At 40.5% G+C, this 22,010-nt stretch overlaps 1 protein-coding gene across 5 annotated transcripts in view; it reads left to right on the top strand.

Annotated features, from left to right (window-relative positions):
• The window catches only part of TMEM131L (transmembrane 131 like), a 161,691-nt gene that overhangs the window by 97,812 nt on the left and 41,869 nt on the right, over positions 1–22,010 (top strand). For all 5 annotated transcript variants that reach the window (XM_032632023.1, XM_032632026.1, XM_032632022.1 and 2 more), the window contains 11 exons: positions 4,925–5,002; positions 5,202–5,355; positions 6,957–7,015; positions 7,323–7,431; positions 9,030–9,120; positions 9,634–9,787; positions 10,316–10,486; positions 11,799–11,868; positions 12,954–13,071; positions 21,209–21,350; positions 21,810–21,919. In XM_032632023.1, coding sequence (XP_032487914.1) covers positions 4,925–5,002; positions 5,202–5,355; positions 6,957–7,015; positions 7,323–7,431; positions 9,030–9,120; positions 9,634–9,787; positions 10,316–10,486; positions 11,799–11,868; positions 12,954–13,071; positions 21,209–21,350; positions 21,810–21,919 — 1,256 coding nt within the window. The remainder of the gene's footprint in view (positions 1–4,924; positions 5,003–5,201; positions 5,356–6,956; positions 7,016–7,322; positions 7,432–9,029; positions 9,121–9,633; positions 9,788–10,315; positions 10,487–11,798; positions 11,869–12,953; positions 13,072–21,208; positions 21,351–21,809; positions 21,920–22,010) is intronic.

Genomic DNA, 22,010 nt, shown 5'->3' with positions numbered 1-22,010 from the left:
AAAAAAGATGTGGATAAGGAAAAATGTGATACATGTGCTTTTCTTTAATGATAAAATTGATTTTTATTTATGTCTAATATTAAATTATATATTAGAAAGAACTCTGTTGCTCTGACCAAGTACTATTCACTTTTCTTTTTTAACTGGAGTCTCACAGCTTTACAATGTTGTGTTAGTTTCTGCTGTACGATGAAGTGAATCAGCTTCATTGTACATATATCCCCTCCCTCTTGGACCTCCCTCCCACCCCACCCCCCATCCCACCTGTCTAGGTCGTCACAGAGCACTGAGCTGAGCTTCCTGTGCTTTATAGCTTGTTCCCACTAGCTATCTGTTTTATGCATGGTAGTGTATATATGTCTGTCCTAATCTCCCAATTCATCCCACCCTCCTCTTCCCCCACTGTGTCCACATGTCCGTTCTCTATGTCTGCATCTCTATTCCTGCCCTGGAAATAGGTTCATCTGTACCATTTTTCTAGATTCCACATATATGCGTTAATATACGGTACTTGTTTTTCTCTTTCTGGCTCACCTCACTCCGTATGACAGACTATAGGTCCATCCATATGTCTACAAGTGACCCAATTTCGTTCCTTTTCATGGCTAATAGTCAACCCTTTTTCCCTTAAAACAAATAAAAACAACTCATTTCAGCCAGTTCTTAGGGTTTTACAAATATTTTCGTGAGTGGGTCTGATATTGTGTCAGTGGTTACAGATCTGATATTGTTTCAGTGGTTACAGATCTGAGAACCAGAAGGTTAGTGTTAGTGGTGAGGGCTGAAACACAACTGATGGTTAATATTAGGGTGAAGCAACCGAACTCAGCTGAGCCTCTCTGTTATGCAGGAGACACTAAATTAGGAGTTCAGTTAAAGAGTGTGAGTGTTGTGTAGAAGGGACCCAGGAAAGCACTCATTTTATACAAAATGATTTGCTGTATAGAATGTATTGTACGTAGCACCATACGTGTGGGCCACTGGCTGGAATGGTCACATGGCTTATGTGGGCTCTGTGTTCCTAACTGAGACACACGTGGGTATGAGAGACTTACCTTTGTAAGCGCCTCTACAATTTAGCATTCAGAATTGTGAAAGGGAAGAAAAATGAGAAGGAGAACTCTCAGGTTGGGATATATCTAAGTAATTTTTTTTATATTTCATACATTATGCTCCTGAAATGAACGGTTTTCATATGTGATCAGTACTGGGAACATCATAATTTCAAATCTGTTGTTCATTCTCTCTGGATTAATGCATTATAGACTCTCATATACTCTTGTCAGGTTATGCTTTACTCTTGTTAGTGAAAGTCATCTCAAATGGCTTAGAACTTTGTCTATCATTTTCTTTCCTGTTTAATTGCACACAGACCCCCGGAATCACACTCTGCCCCTGGCCAGGTACACAAAGACCAATTTTTTAGCAAGTAGAGGAAGGTGATTTTTTTTTCTCTTTCATCCCATTCCCTCAATTCATACTTCTTCTCCGCAAAATACATGCCGTACAAAAGAAGTCTTAACAGGGCTATTTTCTGGACTGTTACATTATCTCCTGGTATGGTTTTCTAAGACATATTTTCATGCTGAAGAATTTTTAGGCTTTTAAGTACCCAGGAGAAATAGACTTGGCCTGTTCAGATTTACTTGGAAAAAATACTGATGACTTACGTTAAAAGACCTGCTATTTTTTTTTTTTTTTTCTGTTTTTCTACTAACTAACCTTCGGACCTTCGATAAGTCATTTAACCCCTCCAAACCACATCTTTTCCCATCTTCTAAAATAGTATCATACACTTATGTGAAAACTACTTAGGGGACTTCCCTGGCGGTCCAGTGGTGAGACTTCGCTTCCCAATGCAGGAGGTACAGGTTCGATCCTTGATCAAGGAGCTGGGATCCCACATGCCTCAGGGAACAGAAGCAATATTGTAACAAATTCAATAAAGACTTTAAAAATGGTCCACATCAAAAAAAAAAAAAAAATCTTAAAAAAACTACTAAGGAATTATTGTTTCTTTTAGCTGTCAGATTTAGGAATTAATTTATTAAAATAATGTGGGAGGTTTCAAAAGTAGAGAAGTAGGTTTTTGTTTGTTTTTCTTTTATAATCTGCCCGGGCACACTTCTGCATAAGGGGTCGAAACAAATGTCAAAACAGCTGGGGTCCTTTCAGAGGTGATTTGTAATCCCAGTGTGCCTGTGGTTGCCCCAGGTGGCTCATGTTTTGGTTATAGTTTCTGATTTTAAGTCGAGATTGCAATACTTTTGTTCTTTTGGGAGAGAAAGACATGAACATTTAAATTTCTCTTTGAGAAAAATCAGCATGCTTCAAGGGCCGTTTGGAGGTGTAGGAACTCCCCCTGGTGGGAGTCTGAAATATGTTGTACAGCAAACGAAACAATGTTGCAGTTTCTTTTTGTTATGTTTTCAGCTAACACAAGAATCTTACTTAACGTGGTAAATTATAAATTCATTCGTAGTAAATTATAAATTTGCCACCAAGAATGACAAAATATTGGGCTTTAAATCACATCAAATCACTGTGCAGATAGGATTTTTAATCATGTTCAAAGTCATAATTTTGAACTTTAACATAATTTCAACACGTGAAGGAATATTTTAGGCAAGAAAATTGCCTTGTCCGGTTAAGACCTATAGTTAGATTATTGGTAGGCTGGATTTGGCCTACCGGCATAGCGAGTTGACCCCTGATCCTTCAGGTGTTTGTTAGGAATAAAGGAAAGTGAACAGATCCAGGGGCTGCTGAGGAGGTCCAGTCAGCAAACCTGGGGTCTGGGTCTGTTTGCTGGAGCTGAGTGAGGGAGGCGAAGTGAAGTTGGTTTCCAGGTTTCTGGCTTAAACCACTTTATGAGTAACGAGACCCACAGCAAGGACCTGGCTCTCTGGGCGTGGGTGAGGATTCAGAGGGGCGCCCAGCCGCTGGTTCCCTGTGTGGGTGTGCGGAGAGGCCTGCGCTGCTGAGATGAACGTGGGGGGCTTCAGCGTGTCGCAGAGAGAGGGAAGGGGGCCGAGGTGGAATCTGGAGTGACTAACAGCTGGTGCCCGAGGAGGAACAGCCAGCGAAGCAGGAGCCTAAGAGGACGGAGGAACACCGAGAGAAGGCGACGTGGCGGAGAAGGGTCGGGCCAAAGAGGTTTCTATCAGGTTTGGATACGAGGGGGTCACTTATAACTTTGATTAACGCAGCTTCAGGGAGTAGTGGGCTTTCTTTGTGTATGTCTTTAATGTGGGACCTGCTCACAGAAAAACATATTCGAAGATCTAGCTCTTCTTTAAGATTTGAGATTCAGTTTACAGGTGGTATTACTCTAAGTCTAACTGATACTAGCAATTACTTTTTTTTTTTTTTAACGTTTCTTTTTTTAAAAATTATTTATTTATTTTTGGCTGTGTTGGGTCTTTGTTGCTGCATGCGGGCTTTCTCTAGTTATGGTGAGCAGGGGCTACTTTTCATTGCTGCACGCGCGCCTCTTATTGCAGAGCACGGGCTCTAGGTGCGCAGGCCTCAGTAGTTGTGGCTCATGGGCCCTAGAGCGCAGGCTCAGTAGTTGTGGCGCACGGGCTTAGTTGCTCCATGGCATGTGGGATCTTCCCGGACCAGGGATCGAACCTGTGTCCTCTGCGTTGGCAGGCGGATTCTTATCCACTGCGCCACCAGGGAAACCTGCAATTACTTTTTAAAAGAGCCTTTGGTTAATGTTTGGTCCTATTTACAAGCTTGGTTAAGCCCCCTAACTATTTTTTACTACACTTTAAAATGTAATGTGGAAAAAAAAAAAAAAGTAATGTACTCTGGTCCCTCGGCATCTGTGGGTGAATGGATCCAGGACCCCCCCCTCGGATACCACACTCCAAGGAGGCTCAAGTTCCTTCCGGTCTGCATCCATGGAACAGAGGATCAACTGTATTTTGTTCTTGTTTTGTACAGTAATTGCTGAATGACAGTTGAAGTGGTTAAACATGTGTTTTTATATAACGTACTTAGGTGGTTCTTATAAATCTAACAAATTAAACGTAATTGTGGTGATTCCACATAAAACGAAAGTCAGCCGAGGATTTGGGGGATGCCTTCTTACCTTGCTGAGATTTTCGGGTGTTCCGACTGTGACTGCCAAGCCAAGTGCCTTGATTATAACCACAATGCGAGACACGTCACACTGAACAGAAGGGGAAATCTCACAGCGGAGATCCTTTAGACTCACATGCTGCACTACCTGACTTCTCTGTGTATTTGCCGTCTGCTGCCCCCGCCCTCCCACCCAAATGGCTGTATCCCTGGATTGACTTTGCATTTCTTTGTCTTCACAATATGTCGATATCATCCCATGTGGCTGTTAAGATCTTTGAACTTTATGAAATTCTGCAGTCTTTTCATATACTTTTGTCTCTTCCATCCATGTCTCTTCCACACGTGAAAAATGATAGCCGGTTGAATTTTGGGCATCTCCTGTGGTTTTCTCATAGCGTCTAAGCTCACTCTGCAGATGGGAGGCAGACATCAGAACCGTTGATTGGCTCTTACTGGGTGAACCTACTTTAAAATAAGAGCAGACTCCTACGTTGGAACAAGATGTTTGAAAAGTATAAGAAATGCCAAACTGTGTATATTTAGAACATATTTATCTGCTTATTGCCATAATAGGAATTTTCATGTTGCCCAAGGGAGAGCTTATGATTTCCATTAGATGTAAGCTCAGTGACAGAAAAGATTTTTCTCTGTTTTATTCACTATTGTATTTCCAGTAAATTGAATTTTACCTAGCATTTAGCAGACGTTCAAATATATGGTGAATGAATGAAGAAATGTCCTTTCTGTATAAATGATAGATTGTTTATTACTGACAGTAGAGTGTGCCCTTTGCTTCCTTTTAATTTCTTTCTCCCCTTTTTTCTGCTTTTAGGCAGAAACCACTAACACTAGCCTCTTGCAAGTGCAACTGGAATGCAGTTTACATAATAAAGTGTGTCAGCAACTAAAGGTAAAATAAAAAATTTAGTGTTTTCTTCCTGCCTTCCTTCCTGCCTCTTTGCTTAGAAATAAAAAATAAAACAGCATGTTCTGTTCTCAGAAATGCACATGCCCTTACCTTAAGTGCTTTTTTCCCTGTGAAGTTCAAAACGAAAAAATTCAGATGATGTTTTTGAGTTTTTCCTTTTTTTCCATCCCTCCGAACTCAGAGTTGCTATGTGGAATCAGACGATGTTTTACGGCTACAAATGAGCATAATTGTAACAATGGAAAACGCCTCGAAAGAATTTGAAGAAAACACACAAGATTTGTTAGATCATCTCTCTATTGTTTATGTAGCTACAGATAAATCTGAGACCTCAGGTAAGGTGGAATCTTTAAACTTTTCTGTTACAACATATTTTGGTTAACCTGTGTCATCATTCTATATCATTTACTTATAGATCGTATCATTGCAATCTAAGACAGAGAGGCTTTGCTTTCATTATTAGCACAGTGTAGTAGTAACTGGTTCTCAATCTGCACCTGCTAGTAAGGCTGTATTATTTTGGGGTAAATTAAGTGGCAATGGACTTCCCTGGTGGCGCAGTGGTTAAGAATCTGCCTGCCAGTGCAGGAGACGCGGGTTTGAGCCCTGGTCCGGGAAGATCCCACATGTCGTGGAGCAACTAAGCCTGTGTGCCACAGGCTGAGCCCGCATGCCACACCTACTGAAGCCCGTGCACCTAGAGCCCATGCTTTGCGACAAGAGAAGCCACCGCAATGAGAAGCCCGGGCACCGCAACGAAGAGTAGCCCCCACTAACCGCAACTAGAGAAAGCCCGCGTGCAGCAACAAAATAAATAAACAAACAAACAAATAAATAAATAATAAATTAAGTGGCAACGGCAAACCATTCTGTGTTTCCCTGGGAAGAATTTTTCTTGGCGTTCTGAAGATAGTAAACTAATTAAATGGGCACGACAAACTAATATAAATATTCACGAAGTATTTGGAGTCTTGTGTCTCTTGTTTCTGTTTTACTGATTTGCAGAAGCTCAGTTGACCGGATCATGCTGTTTATATTTTTAATAGTTGGTTGTCTGCTGCTTATTCCTGATCAGTAAGAGTAGTGTGAGTTCCAGTGTTCATTTCTATGAACTTTATCTTACCAAAAAGATATCCTACTTACCAAAAATAACCTAGTTTATCAGTTTAAGTTTCTAAGAGATTTTGTAGGAGACACATATGATCCATGTGATTTATCGTGTAGGGTTTGCTCTTATCCATTGGTTATCAAGACTGTTCTGGTAAGTGAGAGTGTGTGTGTAAGTACACACATATACACATTCAGAGAAAGAAATGGTACCAAAATATAGTTTTAAATTGGCAGTCTTAATTATTGGTCAAACATTGTTTACTTTCCAGTCCTCAGAATTGGCTGTAGTAGACATGGGTCAGCAGGAGAGCTTTCCTGTCCTTGGGTTCATAGTTTCTGGTGATTCCCAGAATGGCCAGGTAGACATCAGTGTAGAGAAGGCTCCTGTCCCATGGGGAGCGCTTCTGTTGGTGAGGATTAAAGGGAAGCCTGCATTTTGAGATCCAGGGTTTTATTTTTCCCAAATGTGGTTGTCAAATAAGGAAATGAGGGGCTGTATAATCAATAGGAGACCTTAACTTTATTTGAAGCTGTCCAGTTGGTTAGTTTCATCCAGGGGAGTAGTACAATGACCCTAAACTCAGACTTTTTCTACTGGTAGTTCATCATGTAGAGAGCCTGTGTTGACAGGACAGTCTTTTTGCCAAGGTTCCTTTTTCTTGTGACTTAATCAACAGAAAATAGCTCCTCACTTCAATTTTAGTGTGGAAAAGTGAGTTACATTTTTTTATAGAAATGTGTAATGTGATATTTTAACTACTATATTAAGGTGTGAGGATGAGATGGCCCTTTCTTTTAATCTCATTGCTCTGATTCTTTTGGACAGATGATTCGGCAGTGAATATGTATATATTGCATTCAGGAAACAGCCTTATATGGATACAGGTAATTGTGAATACTTTCGTAAAGTGTAGTTTAAACTTACAAGTGTGTATTTAATTGCAGAACATGAGGATTTTTGAGAAAATACTTGTCTCTATTATCTTTTGCTTTCATTTAAACCCATTCTCCCTTGCTCGAGCCCATATTTGGATGAAAGTTGTCAGCACCCCTTCGTACCATTACAGGCACATCTGCCGAGCAGTTGTTCTGTATGCCAGTCTGAGCTACTTAGTCATTTTAACAGGGTTGATTCAAACTGGATCAGTCTTCTCCAGCTAAGAGCAGTACTGTGGATTGTTTTTTGTTACAGGATGTACATCATTTCTCACAGAGAGATGCCCTGTCTCTGCAGTTTGAACCAGTACTCCTACCTACTTCCACAACAAACTTTACAAAAATTGCCTCTTTTACTTGCAAAGGTACGGGTTTTAAAAATATTGGAGATTGTCTTTTTATTTTCATTATCCAATTGTTATGCCTTCAGTTCTTTCTGTGAAATGACTCACAACTACAGCGTAGGCAAGGCTTTAGGAAGTGAATGGGCTCGGTTTCAATTCCACAGACTTAACAGTTATAAGAGGTAGCGTGATGGAAGAAGTGATGGTGATGCTGCTTTTATTCTGCCCCATGTGCAGGATTTTGAGTTTATAGATCGTAATTCAGTTGGTGATTTGAAAGACCAGGTCGTATATGAGTCTGATGGACATACTGCTTACACAGAGAGGTTGAGCTGCCCCAGCTTTGTTTCTTTGTGTAGAAATCAATGCAGAATGTCTAGCGAGTATAAACCCAATCCTATCTTCAGGGTCTTACTTATAGTTCAAAAGATTTCTGTAAAGAAATGCATTTTAAACATAAGAAAACAAGCACCACCTTTACACTGAAAGAAATGTTAACTTAAAGCAATACGTGAGGTATAATTTATGACTTAGATCTATGAAGGTCAAACAGAATGTTAATATTCTGTGTTGGTAATGATTGGGAAGAAAACAAACCTCATATTTTTGACATGGGTAAAAATTGATACAGCCTTTTTGGGAGGGAAAATTGTCAGTCTGTGAAAATTGAAGATGTGCCTCTGATCCTTAATTCTACTTCTAGAAGTTTATCTAGAGATACACTCTAGATGTTCAAAACTGTAATACAGGAATATGCATTGTTTGCGGCAGCAGAACGGTATAAGCCTCCACTGACAGAATTGTAGTTCATCTCCGGGGGCGGGGGGGCTAGCGTCTGCAGGTGTTAAGAAGCATACATGGGTGTGAAGTATCAGCAGTGTCGTTCTTCTAAGGGTATCTGTGTATTTGTATATGTTAGAGCACCTGGAAGGATGCTTGGGAGTCTGTTGGCAGTTGTTTCCTTTATCTAAGGTAATGGGGAAGTCAGGGGGAAAGGTAGACTTTTATTTTCACATCTTTTTGTTAGTGTTTGAAGTTTGGGGGGAACCATATATAAAGCTAAAAGAGAAAAAAGAGTTGGGTATTAGTATCAGAGTCAAGAATTCAGTACCAGTGTTTTGATGTTCTGCCATGGCTCAAGGAATGCTTGAAAGTAATTTGATACCTCAGCAGTGTTTTGCAGCGCGGGCCCACTTTGGCTGTGATCTCCTCCGTGCTCTCAGGTTGAGCTGCTCCTTTCTCACTCACACCTCCACCACGCCTCTTCACTGTTCACTTTTGTCATCTCTGCAGACCTAAGGACTTGCCTCTTACTTAAGATCTTTGTAAAAGGAGAGCCACAAAGTGTTGACTCTCTCCTCCCCCCGCCCCCTGCCAAGGAAGAAATGAGAGGTTGCTTTAGGAAAGAGGGGTGGTTAGGTAGACACCACGTTCTCGGTAACTTCCTGGGCACCCAGCCAGGAAGGCGGAAAGATAGTGTTCAAGAAAGGATTTTGTTGGAGCCAGAAGAGTGAAGGAACTAAAACATTATGAATAAAACATTTATCTTGTTTTCGTTTGGGCATAATGAAAGAAAAGATACTGATACTTCACATTTATTTCCTCCTACCTCAAAACAGCTCCATCCTGTGACAGTGGGATGAGAGAAGACAGGAAGAAAAAAAACACTCCGACACTAAAAGCGTGCCTCTCCTCTCCGGTGGCTCAAGGGTGGGTGAATTTCGCTTTCTCTGGTATTGAGTGGTTCCCCTCTGCCCCCTCCATCTAGAGATGATTTAAAAATATAATGGAGACTTGCATGATTCTCTCTCTAGACTTGCCTTCCCTACATTAGCACTGCTAGTAGGAAGTGAAAGGGTGGTTTGCAGGATGGGAGGGAAGAAGCTGAATGATGGAGGTTGTGGATCAGATCCAGGCCAGGCGGCCACATGTGGGAGAAGGAAGAAGTACTCCTGCACAGTTTCTGAGTTACATTCGGGTCCTGGTTTTGCCTGGTGGCCTCTGTGAGCCATCCTGGTCCTGGTTCTGTTGCACCCTCTGGCCTTCAGATGCTCCACTCGTGGGCAGGAAGGTTGAAGAAGGCAACCTGTCTGGTCCTTGCCAGTACTTACATTTGTTCTCTGACATTTTATGCGGCTACCATTTTTGCAGTTAGAGGCTCATTCGCACGCTAACAGCTGTTGTACACACAGGGCTGATGGCATGCATGTCCTGTATTCACAGGTATTTTCGAATGGACTCTTCTGCCACCCAGTTTCACATAGAGACTCATGAGAACACGTCGGGGCTTTGGTCAATGTGGTACCTCAACCATTTTGACCGTGGTGTTGTATTGAATGATGTGTTTGTTTCCAAGGAGACCAAGCGTGTTTTAAAGGTACACATGGTATTTTTATCCAAGTTTAGCCTATTTCAAGATTTGTTTAGTGTCAAATACTGTGAAACTGATATTTACAAAATCTTACTTTCACTTATGAATTTTAAAGCTTTAGGCTCTCTTTATTTTTTCCAAATTATTGTTCAAGGAGCTCAAAGGGACCAGGATACATCTTTTAGAGATATTTGCTGTTACCATTATTTAAAAATATTATAAATTATAATTTATTCTAAAAAGATTATATTTAGTAAAAAGAAGCCTGGTTCATGATACAATACCAGGTTTTTGTAAAATACTGCCTATGAACATTTCAAGATTACTTTTGTGAAATTTAAAAACAGTTGCATGCTAAATATTAAGTGAAACCTATCATTTATATAAAAATATTTCAATATTGGACCTGGAAATAACTGAGTAAAATTGTATTTCTCAAAGTATAGAAAAACTTTAGTATCACACATTAGAATGATTTTAATCATAATTAGCGTTAGTTAGGAAAGTAATTTCTCTTACTTCTTTTCTTTTTAGATTCTGAATTTCACTGGCCCTTTATTTCTACCTCCAGGCTGTTGGAAAATATTTTCTTTGAAACTTGCCGTTAAAGACTTTGCCATAAATCTATTCACCCGTGTATTTTTGACTACAAACGTAGGTGCTGTTTTTGCAGTACCTCTACAGATTTACTTGGCGCCTACCAAGGTATTGTTTACACAGTACATATGTGTTATAATTTTTGTAATAATTATTGTTTCTTTTTATTAACTTATCTTACAGTGCTTGGACTTTATTGACCGAGTTGAGCTCATGTTTTTTAAGGCTGCCTAAGAAATTGAAGGATATTACCAGGCCAGTCTTAAATGATAAATTGTTCAGATACAGAAATCTTTATTTGAAAAGAGTTTCTATTTCTCATAAAGTGATATGAGGTAATTTTCAAATGAAGTAAGGCATTACAGGTCGATAGATCTCATTTTCACTTATTTCCAAAATGTATGGAGCAAGGAATATGTGCTTGCTGTAGCAAACACAGTTGAGCTTTTAGTACATACTTGCAATGACTTCAAATAAACTAAATCGTTAAATGTTTTATTTAGACCTCTGGTAACTGGCTCCCAGCTGCTCATAATCCTTGAATTTCCTTAGCGGGCCAAATCTAAAGCCTGAAAGGGTTCACAACTAAGAAAATGCTTTCTAAAATCTGGATAAATTGTATTTAATTTAGATCTTATCTTAAACATGCCTCATTTTTTCTTAATGTTTATTTCTTTTCATTTAGTTACTGTTATTGCTTCTTTTTGATCCAAGCTCTTCTGTGTAATGCTGGGTTCTAATTTTTCACTATGAGACATTCATGCAACCATCTTTATGATTTTTCTCACTTACTAGCGTTGGTGTTTCATAGATAGAAGTGCCTCATGTTTTGCTAAAAGCTTAAAAGATAGGGCTTCTAAAATTACGCTAAACAAAATGTAAGGTTAATTTCATTCATCCATATTTTGAGCAGGGGAGGTTTCTTGGAAATTTCCTTTTCCCATCAAAGGATGCACACTGGAAGCGTGACTGGGAGGGAGCAGGCAGGCTGCAGGAATGTGTGGAAGCAGCAGGTCTGCTTGCCAAGCCTAGGAAGTGCGACATTCATTTAAATGTCCTGAGTAGCTTAGGAGTTACTATGGATTAGAGTACAGTTTGTTAAAAACCCTACTAAGAATGTCCTGAGACTCATTTAATCTTGACTTCAGAAGGCAGCTTGGTGTCTGTCAGGCCCAAGGGGTGTCACTGTGGGCATTGATTATTGCACAGAATCCACTGTAGTGACCCTGCCTGTGATAGACAGTTAGAGCTCTCATTCAAGGAGAAAGGAAGCCAAGAAACCCCTTTCTAGCAGTTTGGCTTCTGGACAAAGGGAAGTTCGCTGAGGTGGAGGCCAACATCTGCTACGCATTTGAGTGCATTAGGATTTTTGTGTTTAGTGTTGTGTTGTAAGTTATTCATATATTACTTTTCAATCTAGGAAGGGAGTCTGGGTTTTGAAGTGATAGCACATTGTGGCATGCATTATTTCATGGGAAAATCAAAAGCGGGTAAGTATTTTGCCCTTAGGCTTTTTGTAGAACTCTAGTTTGGGATTGGGTGGGAAAGTAGTGAGGAAAATTCGTATTTGTAGATGGAATAATTAGTCCTATTAACGTCATTGCATCATATTCTGTTCTTTAAGAGCATGGTCATTAATAGAACGACTTGAAATCGTTAAGAATCCTCCAAAAACATCCGAGCGCTTGTGTAATTAAAGCCCCCTTAAGTCTTAGCCTGTACTTTTGTAAGGGATTTTTTTCAGACACGTTATTTGATCATCATAGCAACCTTGTTGCCAGGAACAATTGGAAGATTCTGGTTCTTTTATAAAAGGGCTGACTAGAAGTTAGTAAAAAACTAATTTGGAATTGTGTTTGAAGACTCTAGTACAGGAGCATAAACATCGTATAGGGAGCGCTAGTTGTTGTCTGAGCCTGAGGGCCAGAGTGTTGATAGAGAAAGCTGTTCCTGGTTTTCTTCCTGCTTTTTGACTTATTAAAATATGTAATCTAAGGACAGTGTTATAGCACAGAGATTTCCTTTGGGAGATTCCCACTTTTCCGCCCTGATAATGCTCTTTAGCACAGGCAAGACAGAACAGATAAGTAGAGAGGGCAAGGTGAGCCGGAGACCAGCTTACAAATGTAAACACGCACTTTCTCTAGACTGAGCCCTGCTCTGGGCTCTCTTCTGAGGCTTGCTGTTTGCCCATCAGCATTCTGCCTAGTAACCCGGCTTAGATGATGACTAGCACTTACGTGGAAGCAGTTTAGCCTTTTAGATATAAAGCTGTTAAACATGGTCCGAGTATGATTTTTAACTTGTTTCAGACTGTATTCATGAGCCATGTGTCTTTTATGTTATTACCTTCACATAATTCGATTTAGTTTTGTTTTACACGTTTCTTTGATTTGATATATCATTTGCCATTGATTTAGAGGGACTTTTAGTAGAGCAATCCGAGGACAGGGGGGCATTGAGCACTTTACCGTCCTCTCAGTTTGAGAAGTTTTAACCCTCAGCCCTTGGCATTATTTACTAAGTGAATTGTGTTTTCCGTACATCTAAATAGTACATCTGATTTAACTTGTAGAAAATCCTAACTGGGAAGGGAGCCTTTCTCTGGATTGGTCTACCTGGCATGTGGATTCCGAACTTGCAAATACACTGTATGAAAGATGGAAGAAATTAAAAAATGGTGACGTCTGCAAGTATGTTTTCACCTCTCTTTGTTCAGCACTGGGGAGACATTGTGACATAATACTTCATTGAAATTTCAACACTGAATTTTTAATATCTAGCCTTTTATTTTGACAAATTTCAAACCTCAGAAGATTTGAAAAGTATAGTATGGTAAATATTCCCAATCAGTCTAAACTCACTAGTTGTTTACATTTTTACCACTTTTGCTTTTTTCTTTCTCTCTACGTCTGTATCTATGTGCACATACATACATTTTCTTTTTGCTGAGTCATTTGAAAGTAAGCTGTAGACATCATGATACTTCAACCCTCAGTACTTTATTAGGAAAGACATTCTTTTCGAAGGAGAACGTTCTCCTCCATATAACTACACTGCCATTACATACCCAGCAAACTTAACACTGATGCAGTTATATGAGCTGATATACCGTCTGGATTCACATTTCCCTAGTTGACCCCAAAATATCCATTATAGCTGTCTTTTTCTTTTTCCTTTTTTTTTTTTTAAACATCTTTATTGGAGTATAATTGCTTTACAATGTTGTGTTAGTTTCTGCCATAGAACAAAATGAATCAGCTATATGTATACATATATCCTCATATCCCCTCCCTCTTGCATCTCCCTCCCACCCTCCCTATCCCACCCCTCTAAGTGGTCACAAAGCACCGAGCTGATCTCCCTGTGCTATGCAGCTGCTTCCTACTAGATATCTGTTTTACCTTTGGTGGTGTATATATGTCCATGCCACTCTCTCACTTCGTCCCAGCTTACCCTTCCCCCTCCCTGTGTCCTGAAGTCCATTCTCTACGTCTGCATCTTTATTTCTGTCCCACCCCTGGGTTCTTCAGAATCTTTTTTATGTTTTTTAGATTCCATATATATGTGTTAGCATATGGTATTTGTTTTTCTCTTTCTGACTTACTTCACTCTGTATGACAGACTCTAGGTCCATCCACCTCTCTACAAATAACTCAATTTCATTTCTTTTTATGGCTGAGTCATATTCCATTGTATATATGTGCCACATCTTCTTTATCTATTCATCTGTCGATGGATACTCAGGTTGCTTCCATGTCCTGGCTATTGTAAATAGTGCTGCAATGAACACTGAGGTGCATGTGTCTTTTTGAATTATGGTTTTCTCAGGGTATATGCCCAGTAGTGGGATTGCTGGGTCATACGGTAGTTCTGTTTTTAGTTTTTGAAGGAACCTCCATACTGTTCTCCATAGTGGCTGTATCGATTTACATTCCCACCAACAGTGCAAGAGGGTTCCCTTTTCTCCACACCCTCTCCAGCATTTCTTGATTGTAGATTTTTTGATGATGGCCATTCTGACTGGTGTGAGGTGATACCTCATTGTGGTTCTGATTTGCATTTCTCTAATGATTAGAGATGTTGAGCATCCTTTCATGTGTTTGTTGGCAATCTGTATATCTTCTTTGGAGAATTGTCTATTTAGATCTTCTGCCCATTTTTGGATTGGGTTGTTTGTCTTTTTGATATTGAGCTGCATGAGCTGCTTATATATTTTGGAGATTAATCCTTTGTCAGTTGCTTTGTTTGCAAATATTTTCTCCCATTCTGAGGGATGTCTTTTGGTCTTGTTTATGGTTTCCTTTGCTGTGCAAAAGCTTTTAAGTTTCATTAGGTCCCATTTGTTTATTCTTGTTTTTATTTCCATTTCTCTAGGAGGTGGGTCAAAAGGATCTTGCTGTGATTTATGTCATAGAGTGTTCTGCCTATGTTTTCCTCTAAGAGTTTGATAGTTTCTGGCCTTACATTTAGGTCTTTCATCCATTTTGAGTTTATTTTTGTGTACGGTGTTAGGGAGTGTTCTAATTTCATTCTTTTACATATAGCTGTCCAGTTTTCCCAGCACCACTTACTGAACAGGCTGTTTTTTCTCCATTGCGTATTCTTGCCTCCTTTATCAAAGATAAGGTGATCATTTGTGCGTGGGTTTATCTCTGGTCTTTCTATCCTGTTCCATTGACCTATATTTCTGTTTTTGTGCCCATACCATACTGTCTTGATTACTGTAGCTTTGTAGTATAGTAGGAAGTCAGGGAGCCTGATTCCTCCAGCTCCGTTTTTCTTTCTCAAGATTGCTTTAGCTCTTTGGGGCCTTTTGTGTTTCCATATGAACTGTGAAATTTTTTGTTCTAGTTCTGTGAAAAATGCCATTGGTAGTTTGATAGGGTTTGCATTGAATCTGTAGATTGCTTTGGGTAGTATAATCATTTTCACAATGTTGATTCTTCCAATCCAGGAACATGGTATATCTCTCCATCTGTTTGTATTGGCTTTAATTTCTTTCATCAGTGTCTTATAGTTTTCTGCATACAGGTCTTTTGTCTCCTTAGGTAGGTTTATTCCTAGGTATTTTATTCTTTTTGTCACAGAGGTAAATGGGAGTGTTTCCTTAATTTCTTTTTCATATTTTTCATCATTACTGTGTAGGAATGCAAGAAATTTCTATGCACTACTTTTGTATCCTGCTACTTTACCAAATTCATTGAGTAGCTCTAGTAGTTTTCTGGTAGCATCTTTAGGATTCTGTAGTATAGTATCATGTCATCTGCAGACAGTGACAGTTTTACTTTTTCTTTTCAGATTTGAATTCCTTTTATTTCTTTTTTTTCTGTAATTGCTATGGCTAAAACTTCCAATACTATGTTGAATAATAGCGGTGAGAGTAGGCAACCTTGTCTTGTTCCTGATCTTAGAGGAAATGGTTTCAGTTTTTCACCACTGAGAACAATGTTGGTTGTGGGTTTGTCAAATATGGCCTTTATTATGTTGAAGTAGGTTCCCTCTATGCCTACTTTCTGTAGATTTTTTTTAAATCATAAATGGGTGTTGAATTTTGTCAAAAGCTTTTTCTCCATCTATTGAGATTATCATATAGTTTTTATCCTTCAGTTTCTTAATTTGGTGTATCTCATTGATTGATTTGCATGTATTGAAGAATCCTTGCATTCCTGGGATAAACCCCACTTGATGATAGTGTATGATCCTTTTAATGTGCTGTTGGATTCTGTTTGCTAGTATTTTGTTGAGGGTTTTTGCATCTGTTCATCGGTGATATTGGCCTATAGTTTTCTCTTTTTGTGACATCTTTGTCTGGTTTTGGTATCAGGGTCATGGTGGCCTGATAGAATGAGTTTGGGAGTGTTCCTCCCTCTGCTATATTTTGGAAAAGTTGGAGAAGGATAGGTGTTATTAGCTCTTCTCGAAATGTTTGATAGAATTCGCCTGTGAAGCCTTCTGGTCTTAGGCTTTTGTTTGTTGGAAGATTTTTAATCACACTTTCAATTTCAGAGCTTGTGATTGGTCTGTTTATATTTTCTATTCCTTCCTGGTTCAGTCTCGGAAGGTTGTGCTTTTCTAAGAATTTGTCCATTTCTTCCAGGTTGCCCATTTTATTGGCATAGAGGTGCTTGTAGTAATCTCTCATGATCCTTTGTATTTCTGCAGAATCAGTTGTTACTTCTCTTTTTTCATTTCTAATTCTGTTTAATTGAATTTTCTCCCTTTTTTTCTTGATGAGTCTGGCTAGTAATTGTTTATCAATTTTGTTCATCTTCTCAAAGCACCAGCTTTTAGTTTTATTGATCTTTGCTATCATTTCCTTCATTTCTTTTTCATTTATTTCTGATCTGATCTTTATGATTTCTTTCCTTCTGCTAACTTTGGGTTTTTTGGTTCTTTCTCTAATTGCTTTAGCTGTAAGTGTAGGTTGTTTGAGATTTTTCTTATTTCTTGAGGTAGGATTGTATTGCTATAAACTTCCCCCTTAGAACTGCTTTTGCTGCATCCCATAGGTTTTGGGTCATTGTGTTTTCATTGTCATTTGTTTCTAGGTATTTTTCTATTTCTCTTTGATTTCTTCAGTGATCTCTTGGTTATTTATTAGTGTATTGTTTAGCCTCCATGTGTTTGTACTTTTTACAGTTTTTGTCCTGTAATTGATATCTAGTTTCATAGTATTGTGGTCAGAAAAGTTACTTGTTACACTTTAAATTTTCTTAGATTTACCAAGGCTTGATTTGTGACACAAGATGTAATCTATCCTGGAGAATGTTCCATGAGCACTTGAGAAGAAAGTGCAGTATATTTTTTTTGGATGGAATGTCCTATAAATATCAAGTCCATCTTGTTTAATGTGTCATTTAAAGCTTGTGTTTCCTTATTTATTTTCATTGTGGGTGATCTGTCCATATGTGAAAGTGGGCTGTTCAAGTCGCCTACTACGATTGTGTTACTGTTGATTTTCCCTTTTATGGCTGTTAGCATTTGCCATATGTATTGAGGTGCTCCTATGTTGGGTGCATAAATATTTACAGCTGTTATATCTTTTTCTTGGATTGATCCCTTGATCATTATGTAGTGTCCTTCTTTGTCTCTTGTAATAGTCTTTATTTTAAAGTCTGTTTTGTCTGATACGAGAATTGCTACTCAAGCTTTCTTTTGCTTTCCATATGCCTGGAATATCTTTTTCCAGCCCCTAACTTTCAGTCTTTATGTGTCTCTAGGTCTGAAGTGGGTGTCTTGTAGACAGCATATATACGGGTCTTTTTTTTTGTATCCATTCAGCCAGTCTGTGTCTTTTGGTGGGAGCATTTAATCCATTTACATTTAAGGTAGTTATCGATATATATGTTCCTATTACCATTTTCTTAATTGTTTGTTATTGTAGGTCCTTTCCTTTTCTTGTGTTTCCTGCCTAGAGAAGTTCCTTTAGCATTTGTTGTAAAGCTGGTTTGGTGGTGCTGAATTCTCTTAGCTTTTGCTTGTCTGTAAAGCTTTTAATTTCTCCGTCCAACCTGAGTGAGATCCTTGCTGGGTAGAGTAATCTTGGTTGTAGGTTTTTTCCTTTCATCACTTTAGGTATGTGCTGACACTCCCTACTGGCTTGCAGAGTTTCTGCTGAAAGATCAGCTGTTAACCTTATGGGGATTCTTAGACCCTTTCTTTTTCTCTTCTTCTTCTGGGACCCCTGCAATTCGAATGTTAGTGCGTTTAATGTTGTCCCAGAGGTCTCTGAGACTGTCCTCAATTCTTTTCTTTCTTTTTTCTTTATTCTGCTCTGCAGTAGTTATTTCCACTATTTTATCTTCCAGGTCACTTATCCATTCTTCTGCCTCAGTTATTCTGCTATTGATTCCTTCTAGAGTATTTTTAATTTCATTTATTGTGTTGTTCATCATTGTTTGCTCTTTAGTTCTTCTAGGTCCTTGTTAAATGTTTCTTGTATTTTATCCATTCTATTTCCAAGATTTTGGATCATCTTCACTATCATTATTCTGAATTCTTTTTCAGGTAGACTGCCTATTTACTCTTCAGTTGTTTGGTCTGGTGGGTTTTTACCTTGCTCCTTCATCTGCTGCATATTTCTCTGTCTTCTCATTTTGTTTAACTTACTGTGTTTGGGGTCTCCTTTTTGCAGGCTGCAGGTTTGTAGTTCCCATTGTTTCTGGTGTCTGCCCCCAGTGGGTGAGGTTGGTTCAGTGGGTTGTGTAGGCTTCCTGGTGGAGGGAACTGGTGCCTGTGTTCTGGTGGGTGGGGCTGGATCTTGTCTTTCTGGTGGGCAGGACTGCGTCTGGTGGTGTATTTTGGGGTGTCTGTGAACTTAGTATGATTTTAGGCAGCCTCTCTGTGTTCCTATCTTGCTAGTTGTTTGGCATGGGGCATCCAGCACTGGAGCTTGCTGGCCATTAGGTGGAGCTGGGTCTTAGCATTGAGACGGAGATCTCTGGGAGAGCTCACGCCGATTGATATTACATGGGTCCAGGAGGTCTCTGGTGGTCCAGTGTCCTGAACTTGGCTCTGCCACCTCAGAGGCTCAGGCTTGACACCAGGCCAGAGCACCAAGACCTTGTCAGCCACATGGCTAGGAAGAAAAGGGAGAAAAAAGAAAGAAAAGAATAAATAAATAATTTTTAAAATTATTAAAATAAAAAAAATAAAAAGAAAAGTAGAGAATAACCAAACCAATAGACAAATCCCCCAGTGTTAACAAGTACTAAAAACTATAGTAAAGTAAGCATAAAAATCAGAAACAATTCAGTCGCAGACTGCCAACCCCAACTCTACAATTGCTCGCGAAGTCCACTGCCTCAACTTTGGGATGATTTGTTGTCTATTCAGGTGTTCCACAGATGCAGGGTACATCAAGTTGATTGGGGGGATTTAATCCGCTGCTCCTGAGGCTGCTGGGAGAAATTTCCCTTTCTCTTCTTTGTTTGCACAACTCCTGGGGTTCAGCTTTGGTTTTGGCCCCACCCCTGCTTATAGGTCACATCTGTTCCTGCCCAGACAGGATGGGGATAAAGCAGCGGCTGATTAGGGGGCTCTTGCTCATTCAGGCCGGGGGTGGGGAGGGAGGAGTATAGTAGTTATACTTCGAACACGGGATGAGCCTGTGGTGGTACAGGCTGACGTGACGTCGCAACAGCCTGAGGCGTGCTGTGTGTTCTCCCAGGGAACTTATCTCTGGATCATGGGACCCTGGCAGTGGCGGGCTGCACAGGCTCCTGGCGGGGTGTGGATAGTGACCTGCACTTGCACACAGAATTTTTTGTGGCAGCAGCAGCAGTGTTAGTGGTTCATGCCCATCTCTAGGGTCTGAGCTGATAGCCACGGCTCACGCCCGTCTCTGGAGCTCATTTAGGCAGTTACCTGAATCTCCTCTCCTCATGCACCCCCAAAACAGTGGTCTCTTGCCTCTGAGGCAGGTCCAGACTTTTTCCTGGACTCCCGCCCGGCTACTTGTGGCACACTAGCCCCCTTCAGGCTGTGTTCATGCAGCCAACCTCAGTCCTCTCCCTGGGATCTGACCGAAGCTGGAGCCTCAGCTCCCAGCCCCCATGTGCCCCGGCGGGTGAGCAGACAAGCGTCTCGAGCTGGTGAGTGCTGGTTGGTACCGATCCTCTGTGCGGGAATCTCTCCACTTCGCCCTCTGCACCCCTGTTGCTGCGCTCCCCTCCATGGCTCTGAAGCTTCCCCCCTGCCCACACCCCACCTCCGCCAGTGAAGGGGCTTCCTAGTGTGTGGAAACCTTTCCTCCTTCACAGCTCCCTCCCACTGGTGCAGGTCCCATCCCTATTCTTTTGTCTCCGTTTTTTTTCTTTTTTCTTTTGCCCTACCGAGGTACGGGGGGAGTTTCTTGCCTTTTGGGAGGTCTGAGGTCTTCTGCCAGCGTTCAGTAGGTGTTCTGTAGGAGCAGTTCCACGTGTAGATGTAGTTTTGATGTATTTGTGGGGAGGAAGGTGATCTCCACGTCCTACTCCTCTGCCATCTTGAAGGTCCCTCCTCTCTTTTTTCTTTTTTAAAATCCAGAGTCCATTCAAGGACCATGCATTGCATTTGGTTGTCATGTTTCCTTAATTTTCTTCAGACTAGTGTCTGCACCTTTTTTCGTCTTTCATAGTGTCAGTGTTTTAAAGCGTCCTAGCCAGTTGTCTTATAGAACATTCAAGACGTTGGATTTTTGGGGGTTGATTCTTCAAGTTTACATTCCTGTTAAGCATTTCGGGGAAGAGTACTAATTACTTGGTCGGTGTTGTGTCCTTATCATTTCATCACCTGAGGGAGGGACATAAATGTCAGTTTGTCCCATTATTGACTTTGCTCGGTTGAATCATTTGACTCTCTCCATTGTAGATGGTTTTCCTTTTGCAATTAATACGTAATATGTGCTATGATAATTCAAGACCATGTACATTTCCTGTTCCCTGAGAATGTTTCACCCCATGATTTTGGCATCCATTGATAATCCTTGCCTGGGATCAGTTGTTGAATGGATGGCTGCAAAAATGGTGATGTTTCTAATCATTTTGTTCATTCTACACTCTTTTCGAGCATCACTGTGGATTCTTTGGTCCTTACCACCATTATTATTTTTGATGCTGACTTGTCCCAGATTTGCCTGATGGGAGCGCTGTGTGCCCATCATTCTTTGAGCACTTCCTTGCTCGCTAGTGAAACAGGACCTTCCAGGATCATCTTGTAGTTTGTGTCACCCAGACTCCAAATAAATCATTTTTCTCCAAGATCCCCTTGTTCCTCTTAGTGGAAGTGATTTCCTTTTTTTCCTGTCAAAATTATTTTGCATAATTTCTTTGTTTACGCATTACACAGGAGGAACGTTTTAGGAATGACTCGGTTTGCCCACTCGAAGAAATCCAAGGAGTCCGAACCCTTTGCTCTCTTCCTGCCTCGTTTGGTTCCGGAGGCTGGCCTCGTGTTAAACTTCAGCGCCACCGCCCTGAGGAACAGCGCGGTGAGGGTCCTGCATCTTTTCATCTCTTCATTTCACCCCAGCTCTTCGGTTTTTATGTTATCAGAGTATCGCCACCTTGAGATACTGTTTCAGAACCAAAATTAGTTGAAATTAAGTGGTGCACGTATGCCATTCAGTGCTTTCAGGAGGGAGGTGTCAGAAGAACAAAAGTAAGGGGTAAAACTCATGAACAGACTGAAAATGCTTAAAACAAACACGTTTTATGAAGTCTGTATTCAGTTCAGAATCTTATCAGCTAAGAAAGTATTCAACTGCAACAACAGAGAAAATCCTGCCTAACACGGGCTTCAGTAGGAGGGAGTGAGTTTGAAGTTCAGAGGGGAGAGGAATTGACTGGGTGATGGTTCATGGTTAGATGCAGGTGATGCACTTTTGCAGGGGCATCTCAGGAGTGGTTCTGCCTTCCCTGGGGTCTGACTCTCCTCTCTGCACATCTAGGTGAAGTACTTTGTGGTGAAGAACCCTTCCTCATGGCCAGTCTCCCTGCAGCTCCTGCCTGTCTCCTTGTACCCGAAGCCCGAGGCTGCCGCGCGCCTGCTGCACAAATGGTAATGCCCAGCTGGTGAAGACCTCTCACGGGGTGTTGGGAGGTCCTGTTAAGACCCAGAATTATTTAACGTCCTTAGCGTTTTCCCTGGG

The sequence above is a fragment of the Phocoena sinus genome, chromosome 5 (genome assembly GCF_008692025.1).
Source record: "Phocoena sinus isolate mPhoSin1 chromosome 5, mPhoSin1.pri, whole genome shotgun sequence".
Classification (NCBI taxonomy): Eukaryota; Metazoa; Chordata; class Mammalia; order Artiodactyla; family Phocoenidae; genus Phocoena; species Phocoena sinus.
Note: the sequence above shows the minus strand (reverse complement) of the source record. Positions and strands in the feature narration are given on the sequence as shown.